We start from the raw sequence: 18,587 nt of genomic DNA, 5'->3' as shown, positions 1-18,587 counted from the left end.
GAAAGAACTGAGACACAGAGAGTTTAAGTAATGTTGTCAGAGTCACACAGCTAGAAAGTTTAGAACTCAGCATTTAAATCAAGGAAATCTAGCTCCAGAATTAGTTCCATAATGCTATTTTCCCACTTAAAACCTTTTTTTCTTAATCTATAAAATGAGACTAATATTTGCTTTATTGGACTGTGTAGTCTTATACCTACAATATAGTAGTCTGCTTTAATTAAATATTAATTCTTTCTCTTTTTTACTCCAATGACTAAGGTGTAAACTGCTGAAGAGGTGTGTTGTGGATAGGAGAACAAAGATTTCACTTGGGCTGGAGTAGAAAGTACAATTTCAATGAGGACTTTTAAACTTGATGGCAGATGGGGCGCCTGGGTGGTTCAGTTGGTGAAGTGTCCAACTTTGGCTCAGGTCATGATCTCAGTTTGTGAGTTTGAGCCCTGCATCAAGGCTGACGGCTCAGAGCCTGGAGCCTGCTTTGGATTCTTTGTCACCTTCTCTCTCTGCCCCTCCCCTGCTTATACTCTGTCTCTCTCTCTCAAAAATAAATAAGTATAAACTTAATGACAGGATTATACTCAATGTCTTTAGCTTATAGAATTCAAAGACTCTAACAAAAGACTATTTTCATTAGCAGTGTCTTGGATAAGACCTCACTCAAAATATGACCAACTTGATAACACCTTTAGGTTAAAAGACTACAGCTGACAGATTTAATTTTTTAAAGGTCACTTAAAATTTAAGCTCTTCAAGCATCATCACAGCATTTACAAATAGCTGGAAAGTGCCTAATGTAACATCAACATTATTAAGCACTAAACTTACCTTTAAGAAGAGTCGCTAAAAAAAAAACTGTCTGTCCTTTATAGTTGTTTTAGAAATTATATTTCGGTCCTATCTCTTAAATCACAAAACTAGAACTAAAATATAAAAATTCTGTAGAATAAATAGCCACAACTTTAAATATTTTATATTTAGAAAAAACTCTTATTACTTTCCAAGGAAATTCATACATATATTTATTGTTTATTATGTGTGGTAAGAGAAAGAAACATTCTATGTCAAAAATGCACTTGCAGAACTGGATGCCCAAATCATTAGAGACGTAAGTTTGTGACTCACTTATTGGATGGGATATTGAGTGGACAGGCACAGGGCTGACAGTCTTCAGAGGTCCCTTTGCTAGGATCACCATAGAAACCAGGAAGACATTTATTGCAGTACAGGCCACCTGTGTGATCCTTACAGTTCTGAGGAAGAAATACACATCAGAGGTTATTACGTTGGTCTCAAGCATCAACATATTACCAAAAATTGTTCTACAGAGTTATTAGTCTATTCCCTGCTAGGAAGAATAATTTTCCACATTAAATGGTCAATTTTACAGCTGAGAAATAGCATTGATAATTAATATGTAGCTTATGAACTACACGCCAATTTCAGCATATGCATGCCTAACAAAAAACAACTGGAATCATTATACGTTTTTTCATGATATAAATCTTATTGTTTTTTACTTTTTAATGTTTTTCTTAAGGAAATACATGTGATTGTGCATGCATGTATATATGTGCACAGTCTCACACCTAATAATTTATGTCTAATGGAAATTGTAGCTGATTATAGACAAAAGTCCATTGTTCAGCTTAAAATTGCTGAGGTAATGAGAAGAGTGGCTACTCCTACCAATCCTCTGGGATGATGGTCCTCTTACCTCAGAGATTAATTTGGACGTCAGTGGGCTCTAACGGTTGGGTCAATGCACTAACGTATTACATCTGTGAGGGGTCTGCTTGGCTCATAATTAAATAATAACAATCTTGAAAAAATTTTAAATGTATTCTCATATATAATAAAATCATAAAGCGCCTGACAATCTCTCCAACATTTTTTTCTTTAATGAAACTGCATTTTTCTGCAAATAGAAATGTTGGGTTATGTCCTTTTCAAGGATAAAAAATCAAAATGAAATAATTTGTATCTTAATTTCTTCATACTAGTTAAAGCAAACTTATCACCTCAGAGTGTGTTCATAAAAGATGAACAATTCAGTGAACCAAACACAGGGACTGTCTACAAATCTTTCAAAGCACAATTTGATAAATTTTACTGTTTGGCATCATGTAGACCTAACTTCTTCAATAAAATATATCCAATTCCTTTTAAAAACCATCCAATATGGATTCATTATGACTGAAATACATTTTTATTTTTACAACTATATGAAATTCTATTTTTCTCATTTATTTTTAATTTTTTAATTTTTTATGTTTTATTTATTTTTGAGAGCAAGATCGCAAGTGGGAGAAAGGAGAAAGAGAGAAAGAGAGAGGGAGACACAGAATCCAAAGGAGGCTTCTGGCTCTGAATTGTCAGCACAGAGCCCAATGCGAGGCTCAAACTCATGAGCTGTGAGATCATGACGTGAGCCAAAGACGGATGCTTAACTAACTGAGTCACCCAGGAGCCCATATTTTTCTTGTGTTGGAAAGAGTTCATCAGAGCTTAGGGGTACAAAATCTTTAATTTTATGAACAGTAATTAAATGTGTAGAAAAGATCACTAAAATATACATTCACTTTAAAGATAAAGTAAATATTTATCAAGTCTGGGTGACTATTGGAATAGATAGCCTAATTTAATGAATAGTCTGAAATATTATTATATCAGTATATTTTTAAAGAAGCTCATTTTACTTACATGTAGTCAACAGATTTAATAAAAACCCAAATAAATATATGGTTTTAAACAAAACTTGTTAAATTCCTTGGGGAGAGGAATAGCTTCTTTATTGAGTAGGGGATATGAAATTAATATCCAATCATGTAACACTCTGCATCTCTCACAGTCTATAAAATGAGGGAGTTCAAACTTATGATTTATGAAGTTTCCAAGCTCTGAAATCCCACGACAGTCCCATCAACTACAACTGAATAGGTAGTTCTTTAGTATCTGGTGATACTTGAAAATAAATTTTTCTTCACGGTACTTTAAATTATCTCTCAAATGCATTTAGAAAGCCTTTCCAAAGACAGCAGAGAGGCTAACTTTACTATTAACAGTTGTGTAAATAGCAGCATATTAAGATGGAATGTATAAAACATGGATTATGAAGGAAAGCCTCCCTCTTTGATTTTGTCTTCAAATTCCTTTCAGGTGTTCAAATTTAACCAAGGCTGGCTATTACTAAAACTTGTATTTTTTTTGCAATATTTTTTGCACATTGTCATATTGACATGACCAAATTATACTTTTCAAAGACTTAAGGGTTTTAAAAATAAGATCATAAAATTGATCATCTTAATCACATTGAAAATGGTATTTCTCAAACTCCACTGAGAATCCTGTATATCCCAGACACGCTGTTTTTCCCTGACTCCTGATCTAAAAGAAAAGTAACATATAGAAGTTGCTAACCTTTACTGATGTGTCATATTTCATTTTATGGAAATCATAAAATTAACCTAACACTCAAGTGTTTTTGCAACTGCTGCAACTATTAAACAACATGAGTCAACAACACAGTGGAAATCAGAACTGAAACGTGAGAGGTGTACCATGAAAGGCTGTTTCTACAGGTGTCCTGCTGTAAAGTGCTTTCCGAACGTCCATTCACAGTGCATTGGACACTAACAGTGCGAAGAGGCAAGTATACAATCTTTCCGTGTGGCTTTAATTGTTTCCTGGGTCACTTCAATGACCTGATATAGATCCACACTGTAAAAGAGGTCTGGATTTTGATGTGTTATTCAAAAATCTATTTGAGCTTTTTTAAAAAATTGTTTTTAAATCTTTATTTACTTGAGGAGGGGGGAGAGAGTCTGTGTGAGTGGGGAAGGGACACAGAGAGAGGGAGAAGCAGAATCTGAAGCAGGCTCCAAGTTCTGAGCTGTTAGCACAGAGCCTGACGTGGGACTCAAACTCACAAACTTTGAGATCATGACCTGAGCTAAAGCTAGACACTTAACTGACTGAGCTACCCAGGCGCCCCTATTTCAGTTAATTTATAATCGTATTTCAAACCAAGCTAACTGAAAATCAGTTTATCTGTAATTTCATAAATTCTCTGTGTAGTGCTAGTGGAAAAAGCATACATAATTGATAAAGAAGATAAAATGTCAGTTAAGTAAACATTAAAAAATGTCCATAATGTGTAACATTCAAATATTTTTCCCTTCGTGGATCAAATCGGAACCAATATGCTCAAAATGGGATATTAGCACTTGGTTATCAGTATCATTTCAGATAAAAGGCACCTTAAATTCTCCAGAAAATATCTTACATGATCACATATTAACCAGCTATAATGGAAAACCCAGAAAACAACAGACTCTGTTTCACTGTTTCCCCCAAGATACCTTCTATTATTTAAAGGTGGGATTCCTGTTTTTCTGTCCATAAAACAGAGTCAATAAACTAGATTTCATCAGTAGAAGGTCTCTGATCATCATCACTCCCTCCCCTCGTCCTCTCCAAATTACACTGAAACTATTTTATTCTACCAATAGGGCTTCCATTCTTACATCACAACCAAATGGACCAACAACATGATATGATTTAATCATGATGGATTCAATATGAAGTGCTACTAGTATGAGTCTGGTGTTGTGATATATTTATTTGTCTTTTCAGGTTTAAAGAAAGCAAATCCATACCAGCTTTGGGCTGAATAGCTCCTAGAGCATGTTAGCAAAAGTGTTTAAAGGTAACTCAATATTTTTCCCAAGGTACATTTTAAATGACTCACGGTATAATTAAAATGAAAATTGCTTAGTCTTTCTATTCATAAAAATGCCATTGGAAAAATCTACTGATCCACAAATTAAAGCTATCATGCTTTATACTGCAATGCAATTAAACAAATCTTATAGAGAGAAAACAAAAAGAGCATCAATAAACCTAAATGCCAAATTACATTGAAACAGAAGCCCTGAATTTTCATTTTGGGTTTGTCTCAAAAGCTTTTAAGTGGAAGAAAAAGGGGGAAAACATTGAGCAAGAGGAAGAGAGAACATTAAGAAATAAAGATAACAGAGTCTGCCTTAAATTCTACAGGGAAATGAGAATATGATATCCTCCTAAATTGGCACTGTTTCAAATTGTGTTTCTGCAAGACTAATAAAATGAGAAGTGTTGCTTCAAGCGTCATGTCATGTCAGAGAATATCAAACTAACATGCCCTTGAGTTCATCAGGATGGTCTATGCAGTGCATAGTCTCCAATCTAGAGGCTTCTTAGCAGGGTGGAAAGTGCTGGACTTTGCAGAGGGCTTTTCTTCTCCTTAAAAGTTTGGACTTCACTGTAGCTGGAAGAGGCAGCTCTGATAATATGTGTAGTGTGTATTTATTATTTTTTAATCTACACATGACACTTTAAAAAAAGTTTATTTATTTACTTTGGAAGAGATAAAGAGCGTGAGATGGCAAGGGGGAGAGAGAGAGAGAGAGAGAGAGAGAGAGAGAGAATCCCAAGCAGGCTCCCCACTGCCAGCATGGAGTCCAATACGAGGCTCAAACTCACAAACTGTGAGATTGCATGAGCCAAAAACCAGAGTCAGACATTTAACTGACTGAGCCACCCCAGGCGTCCTTACATGTGACACATTTTTTACTTAAATGTTAAAATTTTAAAATAAAAATCATGCAGTATGCCCTATTTTTTCAATGTGGAAAAAACTGAATTATGTCTATTATAAAGGTTATATTTTACACTTTTCATATCATGGAGCTACAAATCATTTTCTGTTGTGGAAATACAGCCTTTTTTGGATAGATTTATGGTAGGGATTGAAACCACATACATTCAGGGTAGATATGTATCTCAGTCATTAGGTATATTTTATGATGAGGTATCTAATTCTAGTTGAGTTCTTACACTACTATGGATAAACATTTCCTAATGCTTGTTAGTCAGGGAGACCACATATGAAAGAGCATTCTCAGCTTCCAACTCTGTTCAATATAAAGATTTTTGTCAAATCATGTCTTGACTCAAGTGTTTGTCCCAAAGGTAGTAATTGAATTGCAGGCCTATTGAGCTGATTTCGGCCTTGTCATTCAGCATCCCCAAAGGAGAAAGCACTTACCAGACATTCTCCAGTGACGTCATCACAAGATTCTGCATGGCCAAAGCACTGACATGGTTCACAGATGCCACCAAAAATAGTGCCGTTGACACGTCGGTGCCGAGGCCAACAAGACTGAAAGAAAGATAAGGTTTCAAGACTCAGGGATTTTTTTTTTAGGTTTTTTTTTTTTTTTTTTTACTTTGTTGGATAAAGGAAAATATTTAGGTAGTAAATTCAGCAAACATGCTCATCAAAGTGTTGCTACTATTGAAATATTGCTACAGAGCTATTCCTCCTGACATTTGGGAGTTTTGTACTGACCTTAGCATTATTGGCAGGTATGAGATTAGAGGAAGCATTAGCTTGGTGTCTCTTCTGAAATGGTAAAATAAAGAAGAGATATAAAGGATTGAAATGTGACAGTCTCAAAGTAAAAGCACAGGCAGGAAAATAGAAGGAAAGGTATCGAAAGAAAAGCAGCAGACATAAAAGGACTTTCAGAGAACCTTAGCCTAAGAGAGCACCTAATGTCATCTGAAGGAGTGTTGATTTTCTGGACTACATTTCCTTACACACACAGACCTGCTCTTAACTCTTTCACTTTACAACCATTTGGAAGAAAGGTAGTGGGCACTCTTACATTTGATCACATACACAGCTGATGTCTACACATAAAAAATTCAGATGTTTCATTCTCGTCCTATTATGTTTTCTCAAATTTCCACAGCATAGTTCATGATTTATTTACCATATATTCCCTTGATATTTTATTTTTATTGCATTATTCTACTAGAGCTGTACTTACATTCATCATTCCTGTTAAAATTGTGAAACACTTTATTATACAAAAATGGAATTCTGATTAAAAATATTCAGGTCATAGAATAACTTTGTGTCACCATCAGCTCTAGGTCCATCACCCTTAATTAAGTTTTTCCTTCCATGGGTGTTACTGCAAACTGTATGGGATGCAAAATAAGGGGGGGTGGGGACAAACACTGCTACCCTCCGGAAGCTTGCATTCTCTCTCAAGTTATAACTGCATTTTGTGGGTTATTTATTATATTTCTGGCTGGTTTAGTACAACATAATGTGAAAAAGCCTTTTTTTCCAGTTGAAAATGGAAACAGAAGAGAAACCACTGAAGTAATAAAGTTTATAGAATTGTGTTGTGTACTGCTGAAAATGTTCCTTTGGCCTCAGGGTTTGAAGACTCTTAAATTTGAACATCAATAACAAACACATAAAAAGGGTCTGCTGATACTTCACAACTGAAAGGAAAGCAAAAATGACTTTCCTCTTAATTTGGGGAGTACAAGAAAGGTGTCGATTTTTTATCCCTTTCTAATAATTCCTCCTCATTAAATTTTTTTGCCACCCTAGATTCATCATAGAAGACATTTCCTTCTCTATTACATATTTTTAGAAATGGGTAAAGTCATATATCCAGAAGTGGGTTGAAATCAAGGGTGTTGATAACAGAGAGAACTAATCTACTGTTTTCAGGACAAATATTCATAGAATTGTCAATGATGAGCTTTTTCTTAATACTCTGCAAATGTACTCCTATACCACAGCCTCATCAAATCTGCAAGTATCAGCAGTATCTCCATCTGCCATATTCTTTCTGGAACAGTGAAGCGGGGCATGCAGAATTCTTCCTCTACTCAGAGGACAAGTACTATACTCGTAATCTGCATTCCATTATCTGTTGTCTTTCCAATATATTCTCTCTGGGCTGCACCAGGAATGCCTTTCTTTTCCACTGGACCATTACTATCAGCTCAAAAAATATAACCTACTGTCTCCATTAAAAGTTAACAAATATGACAAAATTACTTCCTTAATATCTCAGAACTTTCCAGTTTCCTACCTGTTTATCTTACTCAGTAAAACTACTTTAAAATGTCTTTTCTTCTGTTCTTCCTTCTCATGCTTCATTCCATTCTACTCTACCTTATGCCATCACCACTCAGTTAAAACTGACCTTGGCTATGCTACCACATGCCAGGTAGCCAAAGCTGGCAGACCATTCTGTGACTGCATTTTATCTGACCTCTCATCAATATACGGCTTAGTTGACTCCTCTCTCTCTCAAATGTCCTCTCCTCTCCATTTCTGTGCTATCACAACTCCACATTTCCACACTAGCTTTTTCCATTCTCTTCTGCTTTGACTCAACTTCTCATAGGTAGGAGCTCTTAGGGGCTTGACTGCATTTCTCTTTCTCATCTCAGTGTCTCCAAGGTAATTTTATTCAGTCCCATAGTTGATGATCCCTTCCAAATACATTTCTCTAGACCAGACAGATATTCCAGGTTCAAGACCTGCATATCCTACCTGCAAAGTTGTCAACTAGTTTACACCTTACAAACCTAATATTTCTAAAATGGATTGTTGATTCCATCCTCTGCCCATGGCTATTCCTCCCCAGTCTTTCCCAGCTTAGTAAACGGCATTGCATACAATTGCTCAAGCTCGTAGTCCATGACTCATTCTTTTTTTAAGTTTTATTTAGGGGCGCCTGGGTGGCTCAGTCGGTTAAGCATCCGGCTTCAGCTCAGGTCATGATCTCACAGTTCATGGGCTTGAGCCCCGCGTCGGGCTCTGTGCTGACAGCTAGCTCAGAGCCTGGAGCCTGCTTCAGATTCTGTATCTCCCCCTCTCTCTGACCCTCCCCTGCTCCTGCTGTCTCTGTATCTCAAAAATAAGTTAAAGAAACATTAAAAAAGTTTTATTTATTTATTTTAAGAGAAAGAGAGAGAACACGAGCAGGGGAGGGGCAGAGAGAGGGAGAGAAAGAGAATCCCAAGCAGGCCCCACACTGTCAGTGCAAATCCCAATGCAGGGCTCAGACACACAAATCATGAGATCATGACCTCACTAAAGTCAAACTGACTGAGGCATCCCAGCACCCCAACACCCCTATGACTCATCTTAAATTCCTTAGTTCTTTAAATTCTGCCCTGGTATGTAATTTACAATAAATCCTATTGGTTGTTCCACCAAAATATAGAGTAAACCCATATCTTTCTACACTCCTGACCATTATCCTAACATAAACCAAAATAGAGTGTTCTACCACAGTAGCCTATTAACCATTCTTTTCATTCTTGCCTTCCTGTATTATGTTCTTTACTCTGTAGTCATAAAGACTTTTTCAAATAATAAAACTCAGATCAAGGCACTACCCACCTTAAAGTATTCTAATGATTTTCCGTTACACTTAGGATAGAATCCCAAATTATGATAATGCATGCAAAGCTCTGAGTGGTCTGGCTCCTCCAATCACATCTCATGCTATTTTCTCCCTCGCTTACTACATTCTAGTCATCCTTGTGCTCTTTTCAGGTCCTTGAAGACTCCAAGCTTTTTTCCACTTCCTCCTAAACAAAACCACTTCCAGCTTTTTCTAGTTAGCTGACCCTTCTCACTCTTCAACACCCAGTTTAGATGCTACCACTTTAGAGAGCCTTTCCTGACGACCTTTTATAAACTAGCCCCTCTGATCTACTCTTCCTGTGCCCATTCTTAGTAGCTCTATCAAGACACCTTGTTAATTTTCTTCATGACATTTATTACATGTAGTAATTTATTTATTTAAATCTGCTCTCTGACTTATTGTCTTTCAATTAAATATAATGTCCTTGAGGGTAGGGACCATATCTGTGTTGCTGATCACCTTATCATCCATGTCAATGTCTTGAATGTGTCAAAATATGTGATTATCAATATCTACTAGATAAACAAAAGTATGAATACTCCTATGAGGTGGTTAATATTATTTTTATCATATAGAAACAAAAACTGAGACTTGAATCAAAACACTTCTTTTTTCAGTACCAGACTCTGCTTTCACTTTTTCACCTGTGTCACATGTGAAGTGAAATGAATTATGATGGTACCAAGAGGGTAAGAAAATATTTGAAAGATAAACTGCAAAGGGACTTATAAGAAGTAAGGTAGAAATGATTAAAACAAAAAGATTTTGAATCAACATTGTGGCCCCAAATGTTATATTATGAGTGGTTTGACCTGATTTTTGGAAACCTGGAATGAAGACATTCTGGTCTTAGTAGTTTACTCAGTGTTGAAGTGGTCTGTGTATATTAGTGACAGCAAAGCTGGAGGACTAGCCCTACGAACGCAATAAAAAGCAAATGAAATCAGTAAAGAATAGGAATGAAGAGTAACAAGTCTAAAAATCTGACATTTTCCTTTGACTCTTTCATACTCTGATACTTCTCTCTTCCCGCCTAATTGTTACCCTGTTATTTAGCATCCAGTTTGAGGTTTATCCACTGCAGGATCCTTTCAGTGACATCTGTCTCTGCTCACCTCTTTAAATGATTATTGCACTTATGTTCCATACCACTCACTGGCCCCTTCATTATATAGTGCTGTGATCCAATTTTTCATGGGTATTTGTTCTGTCTCCCTAAACAGATTGTTAGCTCTTTAAGGACAGGGATTTTGATGTAATCTTCTTGATAATCCCCTGAGCACCTAGAGCAGAATTTACCAGTGATTCACAGTAAATATTTTTGAAGCAAGGAAAGAAGAAACAAAAAATATAGCCAACTGAGCAATTCTAATATTAAATTTTATATCATTGGATATTTGGAAGTTCTCTAAAGACAATGAAGAGTACTGGGGAAAACACATGAGAGGATGAGTGGTAAAGCAAACATAGAATCAAGGTGTTCATTCTTCCAACTGAAATAAGAACTTAAAGGTTCAAAGAGAGTTTTCTGGTTTGAAATAAAAATTGGTAGGTTCATAATAAAGCATTGCTTAATCAAATACAGCATGTATTTTACATGTAAAAATCAAATTTATGTTGACAGAACTAATTTATTTCCACAATTATTTTTCTCTTCTTGAGATAAATTTTAAAAAAGCAAGGACCTTCATGAATTTCATTTCATTTTATTTCTACATAGGTGAATCTGAACCCGGTTAAAGAAAACACGTTTGTCATGAATATGAGGCTAAATCCTATGTATCTGCTAAAAGCAGGCATTATTTCAGAGTACAACAGAGCTGACAAAGCAATGCCCAGAGTATTTCTATAAATGGCATAATGGGATAGTGTGCTGAAGTGGAACACCTTGGTACACTCAAACGATTCCTTAAAGGCACCATTTTTAAAGAATTTAAGCTCCTATTTATCTGCAAGCCATGTCCTCTATCAGGAAAATTGTGTTTACATTTTTTGACTGGGTTTCAAGTGAAACCAATTTCAAACCACCTAAAAAATAATACACAGCAGTAAGTAGAAATGATTACCTTAAAATGACACACTGTGGTATTAAGAAATGTTCATCTTATTAGAAATCTAGAATACTGGGGTAACAATACATATCTCAAATTAAAGTGCTAAATGAACCAAAGACATATAGGGAATTTTCCAGATCATGGTATTTTGTCCATATATCATATCTTGATGTAAAAGATTGCATCCTTCAGAGGCTTGTGGTTTGGTATTCTTAGAAATAAAGCAGAGCAAGAGAATGGTACATAAGATTAAAAGCTAGAGGGAAAGAACAAAAAATATTGCTAATTCCTGGTAGGTATTGAGGTGGAAATGAAGGGAAATTATTTTGAAATATTAAATATTACTCTGCTATCATTCATTGTATTTTATCAACCAATTAAATAGGAAACAAATGCTTATGAAAACATCAGATACTCATCTGTAGTAAGGTAAAGTATCTGAAACAGAAACATAATTTCAAGAAGACATAATACAAGCAGTACTCTATTAGAAAGCCATGATTTTTGGCAGACACTCAAGTTTCTTCTTTAAGTAAAACACTATCATTTATTTGTGTAATCATTGATGGGAGAGCTAAATTACTTTTCAAACAGTCTACTGAAAGCAATATTGAAGGGACTTGGGAGGAGCTGAGGATTTATTCTTGCAAACTTACCTCACAAGAGGAGCCAGTATACCCATGTGGACACTGGCAAATCTCCACAGCGGCTGCAATGCTTCCGTCAGTAGGATAGGGGACTGCGGACTCAAGGTCAACAGAGCCCAACCTGCAGTGGAAAGAAAAAGAGATGGTAAACAGGTAAACAAACTCTTAGGTCCTATAGAGTTTGAGGAATAGTATAGTAATCAGGATAGAAATTTACGTAAGTCATTTGTATTGAGAGGGAAGGCCAATCAGCATCTACAACTTGAAGCTGTGGTCATTCCTTATATTAGGTAAAATATGTCCAGTTTAAAGGGCTCACAACTATGACCACATCAAATTCTGAGAAGATACGAGAACATTCTCGCCTAGTTACTGGGTTTTGGGTATGTGTTTTGATTTCCTTATTATTATTATTTTTGGAGATTGTTTAAAATAATGTAGTTGGGGGCGCCTGGGTGGCTCAGTTGGTTAAGTGTCCGGCTTTGGCTTGGGTCATGATCTCACGGTTCTCGGTTCTCGAGTTTGAGCCCCGAGTCGGGCTCTGTGCTGACAGCTCAGAGCCTAGGGGCCTGCTTCAGATTCTGTGTCTCCCTCTCTCTCTGACCCTCCCCTGCTCATACTATGTCTCTCTCTGTCTCTCAATAATAAATAAAAATGTTAAAAAAATTTTTTAAATAATGTAGTTGAAGGCATTTTTAAAACAGAATATATTACATGCCTGTTTGACTCATTTTAATGTTAAACTAGAAAATAAAAAAGACAATAATAATATCCAGTTTGAACTTTTAAATTGAAAGGAAAGATGAAAGGAAAAGAAAAGAAAGGAAGGAAGGAAGGTAGGGAAGAAGGAAGGAAAGAAGGGAAGAAGGAATGCGATTTTTATTTATTTTTCTCAGAAACAAACATTGGGAGGTAAAAGTGAAACTTTTTCAAATGCTCAGTTGAATTACTTATAACTATTTTCCTAATTTGTTTTTGACCTAAATTAAATGCATTGTTCTCTGCATTCCTGGGTTTCATTTTATTAGCACTTTTGTACAGTCTGGTGATGTTAGCCAAGTGATTTGGTATCACTCATTATTTTGGGGAAAAGCTGGTTTGGCTAGATTGAAAATGCTATTAATATAAGTGGTATATGCGTATATTATGTGTGTGTGTGTGTGTGTGTGTGTACATGCGTGTATTTCCTCCCCAAAATATGCAGATTTAATATGAATTAACAAGTTAAATAAACATTGGTGTCTTATTGGCTTTTCCCTATATTTTTTTTAAAAGGAAATTTTAAAAGCTTTATTGTTAAGAACATGGACTCAAGTTTCAGACAGACCAAGATTCATATCCTGTCTCTGACATTTATTTACCAGTGTTGTATCCTAGGAAAAACTATTTAATTTCTCTAGGCCTTAGTATCATCATCTATGTAATGGAGATAATAAAAGAGTCCACGCATCACAAGCATGCTAAAAGAATTAAATGAAATAATGACTATAAGGTTCCTGATATAACACACAGTAGGTCATTACTAAACATTTCATTAATGTATTCTCATTGACTGTTGAAACAGGATAGAAAATGTCCACAAGAGTACTATACAAAACACTATTTGTATCTCCAAATCTGTTAACCATTTTAATATATTAAAACAATTTGAAATAACTCCTAAGGGCACAAAATCAATTGGTTGCTACTGATTTATAGTAAATATTGTTTCTTAAAATGATTAATAAGCCCCATAATACAGTATTATATGACCTTCTTTAACTATAAGAAAGATACAGCCAACTCTTGCATTTTCAGTTGCTTTCCACAAGACTGATGGTAGATTTTTAATTGGTGACTCGCAGTTATGTAGGAGCTTCTGAGATTTGGGAATCTATGCTATTCCCAACCTACAGAACAAAGCTAACAGGCCTATTAAATGTATCTTCAAAAGTAACACCTTCAACCAAATTGTAAGCTTTTGAGCTAACAAATTTCTAAAATCTTTATTGTTTTGGGATGTCTGGCTGGCTCAGTTAATAGAACATGTGAGTCTTAATCTCAGAGTTTTGAGTTCAAGCCCCACATTGGGCATGGAGCCTACTTAAAATTTGAAAAAAAAAAAAAACATTAGAATCTTTACTTTTTTACTCCTACTTTACTCCTAGACATTTGATAGTACTTTGGCATGTGTATGACCTCATACATAACCAAAAGTTGAAAAGAAAAACCAAAGTAATTGGATAGGATCATTTTAGGGGCTGTGTGCTAAGTGGCATCTTCTAAAGACAAGCAATTTATCTTTAGCTACAGATTAATTCATTCACAACCACTTCTTGAATGCTTTCTTCTCTGGGGTAACAATCAGGAGAACCTAGTGAAAGGTCCTAAACTGGTAGGTGTAAAAATCATTCTTTTATAGCTTTTAGGAGGCATAGAGATTTTCAGAAAACTCTCTAAATTTTCATTTTTTTCTTTGCCAAAGCAGCGTGTACAAGAAGTATTAGTGGCAATTATTTCATTTTTTTAAATTGGGGTGAAATTCATATATGCTTGGTTCTAAGCATTATCATCAGCCCCATACCAATTAAGCAGTCATTGCCTATTCTAGCCTTTCTCCTAGCCCCTGGTAAACCATGGATCTGCTTTCTGTTTCTATGGATTTATCATGGATAATTCTGGATATTTCATATAAATGGAATCATATATGACCTTTTGTGTCTGGCTTCTATTAGTATAGTGTTTTCAAAGTTCATCCATGTTGTAGCATGTATCAGTATAATCTTCTCTGTTATATCTAAGTAACATTCTATTGTATGAATATATCACAACATAGGGTTTGAAAGGATTGCCAAACTAAAGAGAGTACTTGCTTGTGTCAACATGAGCTTATGAGCAACTTCTCACAAACAAAGACTCTGTTGTGTCATCTATATACTTAGCCAGATCATCTCAATACAGGCTCAATACATTTTCGTTGGATGGATGAATAGATGAGTTGATGAATAGTAGGTATATTGATAGATGGATAGATGAATGAATGGATACAAAACTACATATATACAAACATACATGTATGAATAGATGAGTGGATAGGTAAATAAATAGGTGAATGAAACATAGATATATTTTAAACAATGACTAACATACTCCCAGATAAATGATACAATAAAGCCCAGTATCCACATCTAGATGAATAAAGTCAGATAAGCAAAAGACAAATTACTTGTATTATCTGACCAATTAATAAACAAATAAATTGAAAAATATTAGAATTAGAACCTGAGGTCAGAGGTCAGAACTCATCTGAATGAATTGTGACATCTTATTGTCTGCAATTAATGAACTGTCACCAGATTAACTCATATTTCCGATCACTTTACTTTCAGAATTAGATGATTTCATGATTGCTATACTGGTTGATTATCATATAAAAGACTGTCATAATTTACTAAACAGTAAACTGGTCAGTTGTGTAGATGGTCCGAGGATTTTCAATATAAAATTGAGTATTAGAATGTTTCAAAATATAAAATTAAATAATGGACTACTTTAAGGAACAATTTAAAATAGAACAAAACAAAAACAAAAATATTTTCAGTGAATTGCCAAATTTCATTTGTCTTTCAAACAACAGATGTTCCTCTCCTTAATCTGTGTAACCATTTTGAGCTGTAAGAAATTTCAACATTCAAACATCTTTCCCAGCAATATTCCACATTAGCATTCATTGAGCAGACCCAATGTACATCAGGTTCTGCTGCTGGTAAATGGGATTTTAATGTGTTTAACGGTCTTAAGTGTTACTCATAAAGAAGGCTGCAGCTTTCTTTTTTTTCTTTAATATGGACATTTTCTTTTCTTGATACCAGGCTGCATTCATTTAAATATATAAAGCTAGTGGTAATAAAGTACTAAATTTTGGAAGTGCACGAACTGTCAAAGATGTGTCAACTAAGTCACATGTTTTAGCTGGCTATTTCCTCTTATTTTTATGACTTGGAAATACAGGTAAGATGAAGAGAAAAGACATAATTGTATCAGATAGTATGGAAAATATTAGAATCATCTCAGGTTTTTCTCAATCTTTTTGTTTCACTATATTTCTACCAGAGTTAGATAGGTTAAGCTTTACTAAAATAGTAATAACAATAACATATAAAATAAATTACTCTTAGAAATAATAAGAACTTTGATCATAAAACTTCTATGTAATTATTTTTTCTATCCATCTTGGTTTTTTTTCTATTGAAGGCACCCATTTAATTCTACTTAAACCAATGTTACTTTGGGTTAGCCACCATAGTTAAGACTTTATTGCTATTTAGGTGCTTTGTTCTATTTCATTCTGTCAAAACAAGATGATGACTCAGAAGTTCCTGCACTCTCCACCTTGTGGAAGTCCCACCAAGTTAGGGGGGACTGATAACTTTTAAAAGACAAAGAATCATTTAGTGGCCCAGGCAATGTTTGAGTGGTTCATCTGAAAAAGAACTACATATTTTTATCAACCATTTTCAATCCTCTATCGGGTAAGGGAAATAACTGAGAGAATTGGATACTATTGCAGCCATTCATAAACATTATATTAAATGCTAAATGGATCATTTGCTTCCTCCATCTTAGGCCTCCCAGTATGCACTGTGCACATTTCTAATGCATTACTTATTATACTACCGTAAATGTACCTGTCTGCCTTCCATCCTCGACTATGCCTTTTTTGAATTCAATGATCATTTATCCATTATCGCATTCTTTTTGTTTAGCCTAGAACTACCATATCATAATAATTACTATTTACTAAGTGTCTGCAATCTTCTATGTACTATGATGGGGGCTCGACAGACATCTCATTTAACTCTGAGTGAACACATGGGGGTAATCATGTTATTGGCTACACTTAGAAAGGAAGAACTGGTGACTCAGAGAAGTGCTGTGTCCAATACAATGCATTTGGCGAACAGGGCAGCACAGATTCAAACCCAAGCATGACTCCAAAGTCAACGATCATCTTATTACCTTACATTGTCTCCCAACATATTGCCAGATAGCATGCCTGATGTTTTTGGTACATCATTTTTGCATGCAGCATTCAATCTCAAAATTTAGATAGCATTTCTGCCATTTCACAGAAGAAGAAACTGAGACTTAGAAAGATATGCCTAAAAGGCACTCAGTAAATCTGGCAGACTGACTGAATCCAATATTTACAGAATTGATTTGGCAGGTAATCCAAGATGATGGGGAGGAAACACATGGGGGGTTTAAATCTCTTACCAAGAGCCCAATGCCTAGTGAGGTGCCCATGTCTTTTAAATTTTGCAGGTCTTATTAGTATAATTTCTTCAAAATATGGTTACCTATACCATTAATTTCAAAAGATAGATGCATATTATACATCTATCAAAAATGTTACTATAATCATCAAGATACATCTTTATTTACAAGGGCTTTACTAGATTATTACATAAATTCTATGTGATATTTTTGATACATACTTCCCCCAACATACATTTACTCTGAAAAGTCATATGAACATATCTTGCCTTGAAAAGATGCTGTATTCATTTTCAAGCAATAATGATAAAGTCACGATAACAGCTTAGTTATGCTCAGTTGTTTGTGGTAAATTCCTAGTGACTTAACAGAAAACAAAATGTTTACTCAAGTAAAAATTCCTCACAGGTCTGGGTGACTGTTTAGGGCAATATTTCAGGTTATCTTTATATTCTTATAGCTCCAAAAGGTCTCATGCAGGCAATTCTGTGCTTTTCTTATGTATGTGTGTGTGTGTGTGTGTGTGTGTGTGTGTGTGTGACCATGTGTGCATGTATGTAGGGGAGTTATAATCACTTCTATTCATATTTCACTGGCCAAACCAAGTCATATGACCACATCTATCCTCAAACATTAGGGAAATGTACTAGTACAAAAGGGGGAGCTTGGATCTGGGTATTTACCCGAAGACAATAAAAACACTAATTCAAAAAGGTATATGAACCCCTATGTTTATTGCAGCATTGTTTACAACAGCCAACACAGGTAAACAACCTAGTGTCTAACAATAGATGAATGGATTAAAAGGTGTGGTATAGATACACAATGGAATACTACTCAGCCATAAAATCAAATGAGATCTTGCCATTTGTGATAACATGAAAGAACACAGAGTGTATGATGCTAAGTGAAATAAATCAGACAGAGAACGATAAATACCAAATAACTTCACTTATTTGTGGAATCTGCAACACAAAGCAAATGGACAAACAAACAATAACAAAGATAGAAACTGGGTCATAAATATAGAGAACAAATAGGTGACTCCCAGAGTGGAGGGGGCCAGGGGATAGGCCAAACAAGTGAAGAGAATTCAGAGGTACAAACTTTCAGTTATAAAATAAATTAGTCATGGGGATGAAAGCATAGCATTGGAAATATGGTCATGGTCAATAATATTGCAATAACTGTATGATGAGAGATGGTACATGTATCGAGGTCAGCATTTTGTAATGTATATAATTGTTGAGTCACTATGTTTAACAGCTGAAACTAATTATAATATATGTCAACTATACTTCAATAAAGATTTTAAAAATTAATAAACAAAAAATAAA

At 35.1% G+C, this 18,587-nt stretch overlaps 1 protein-coding gene across 1 annotated transcript in view; it reads right to left on the bottom strand.

Moving 5' to 3' along the window:
- LAMA2 (laminin subunit alpha 2) overlaps positions 1-18,587 on the bottom strand; it is a 600,504-nt gene that overhangs the window by 250,672 nt on the left and 331,245 nt on the right. The window contains exons 15-17 of the mRNA XM_029943224.1: positions 12,004-12,115; positions 6,089-6,202; positions 1,126-1,253 (exon numbers count right to left, since the gene is read on the bottom strand). Coding sequence (XP_029799084.1) covers positions 1,126-1,253; positions 6,089-6,202; positions 12,004-12,115 — 354 coding nt within the window. The remainder of the gene's footprint in view (positions 1-1,125; positions 1,254-6,088; positions 6,203-12,003; positions 12,116-18,587) is intronic.

The sequence above is a fragment of the Suricata suricatta genome, chromosome 7 (genome assembly GCF_006229205.1).
Source record: "Suricata suricatta isolate VVHF042 chromosome 7, meerkat_22Aug2017_6uvM2_HiC, whole genome shotgun sequence".
Taxonomy (NCBI): domain Eukaryota; kingdom Metazoa; phylum Chordata; class Mammalia; order Carnivora; family Herpestidae; genus Suricata; species Suricata suricatta.
Note: the sequence above shows the minus strand (reverse complement) of the source record. Positions and strands in the feature narration are given on the sequence as shown.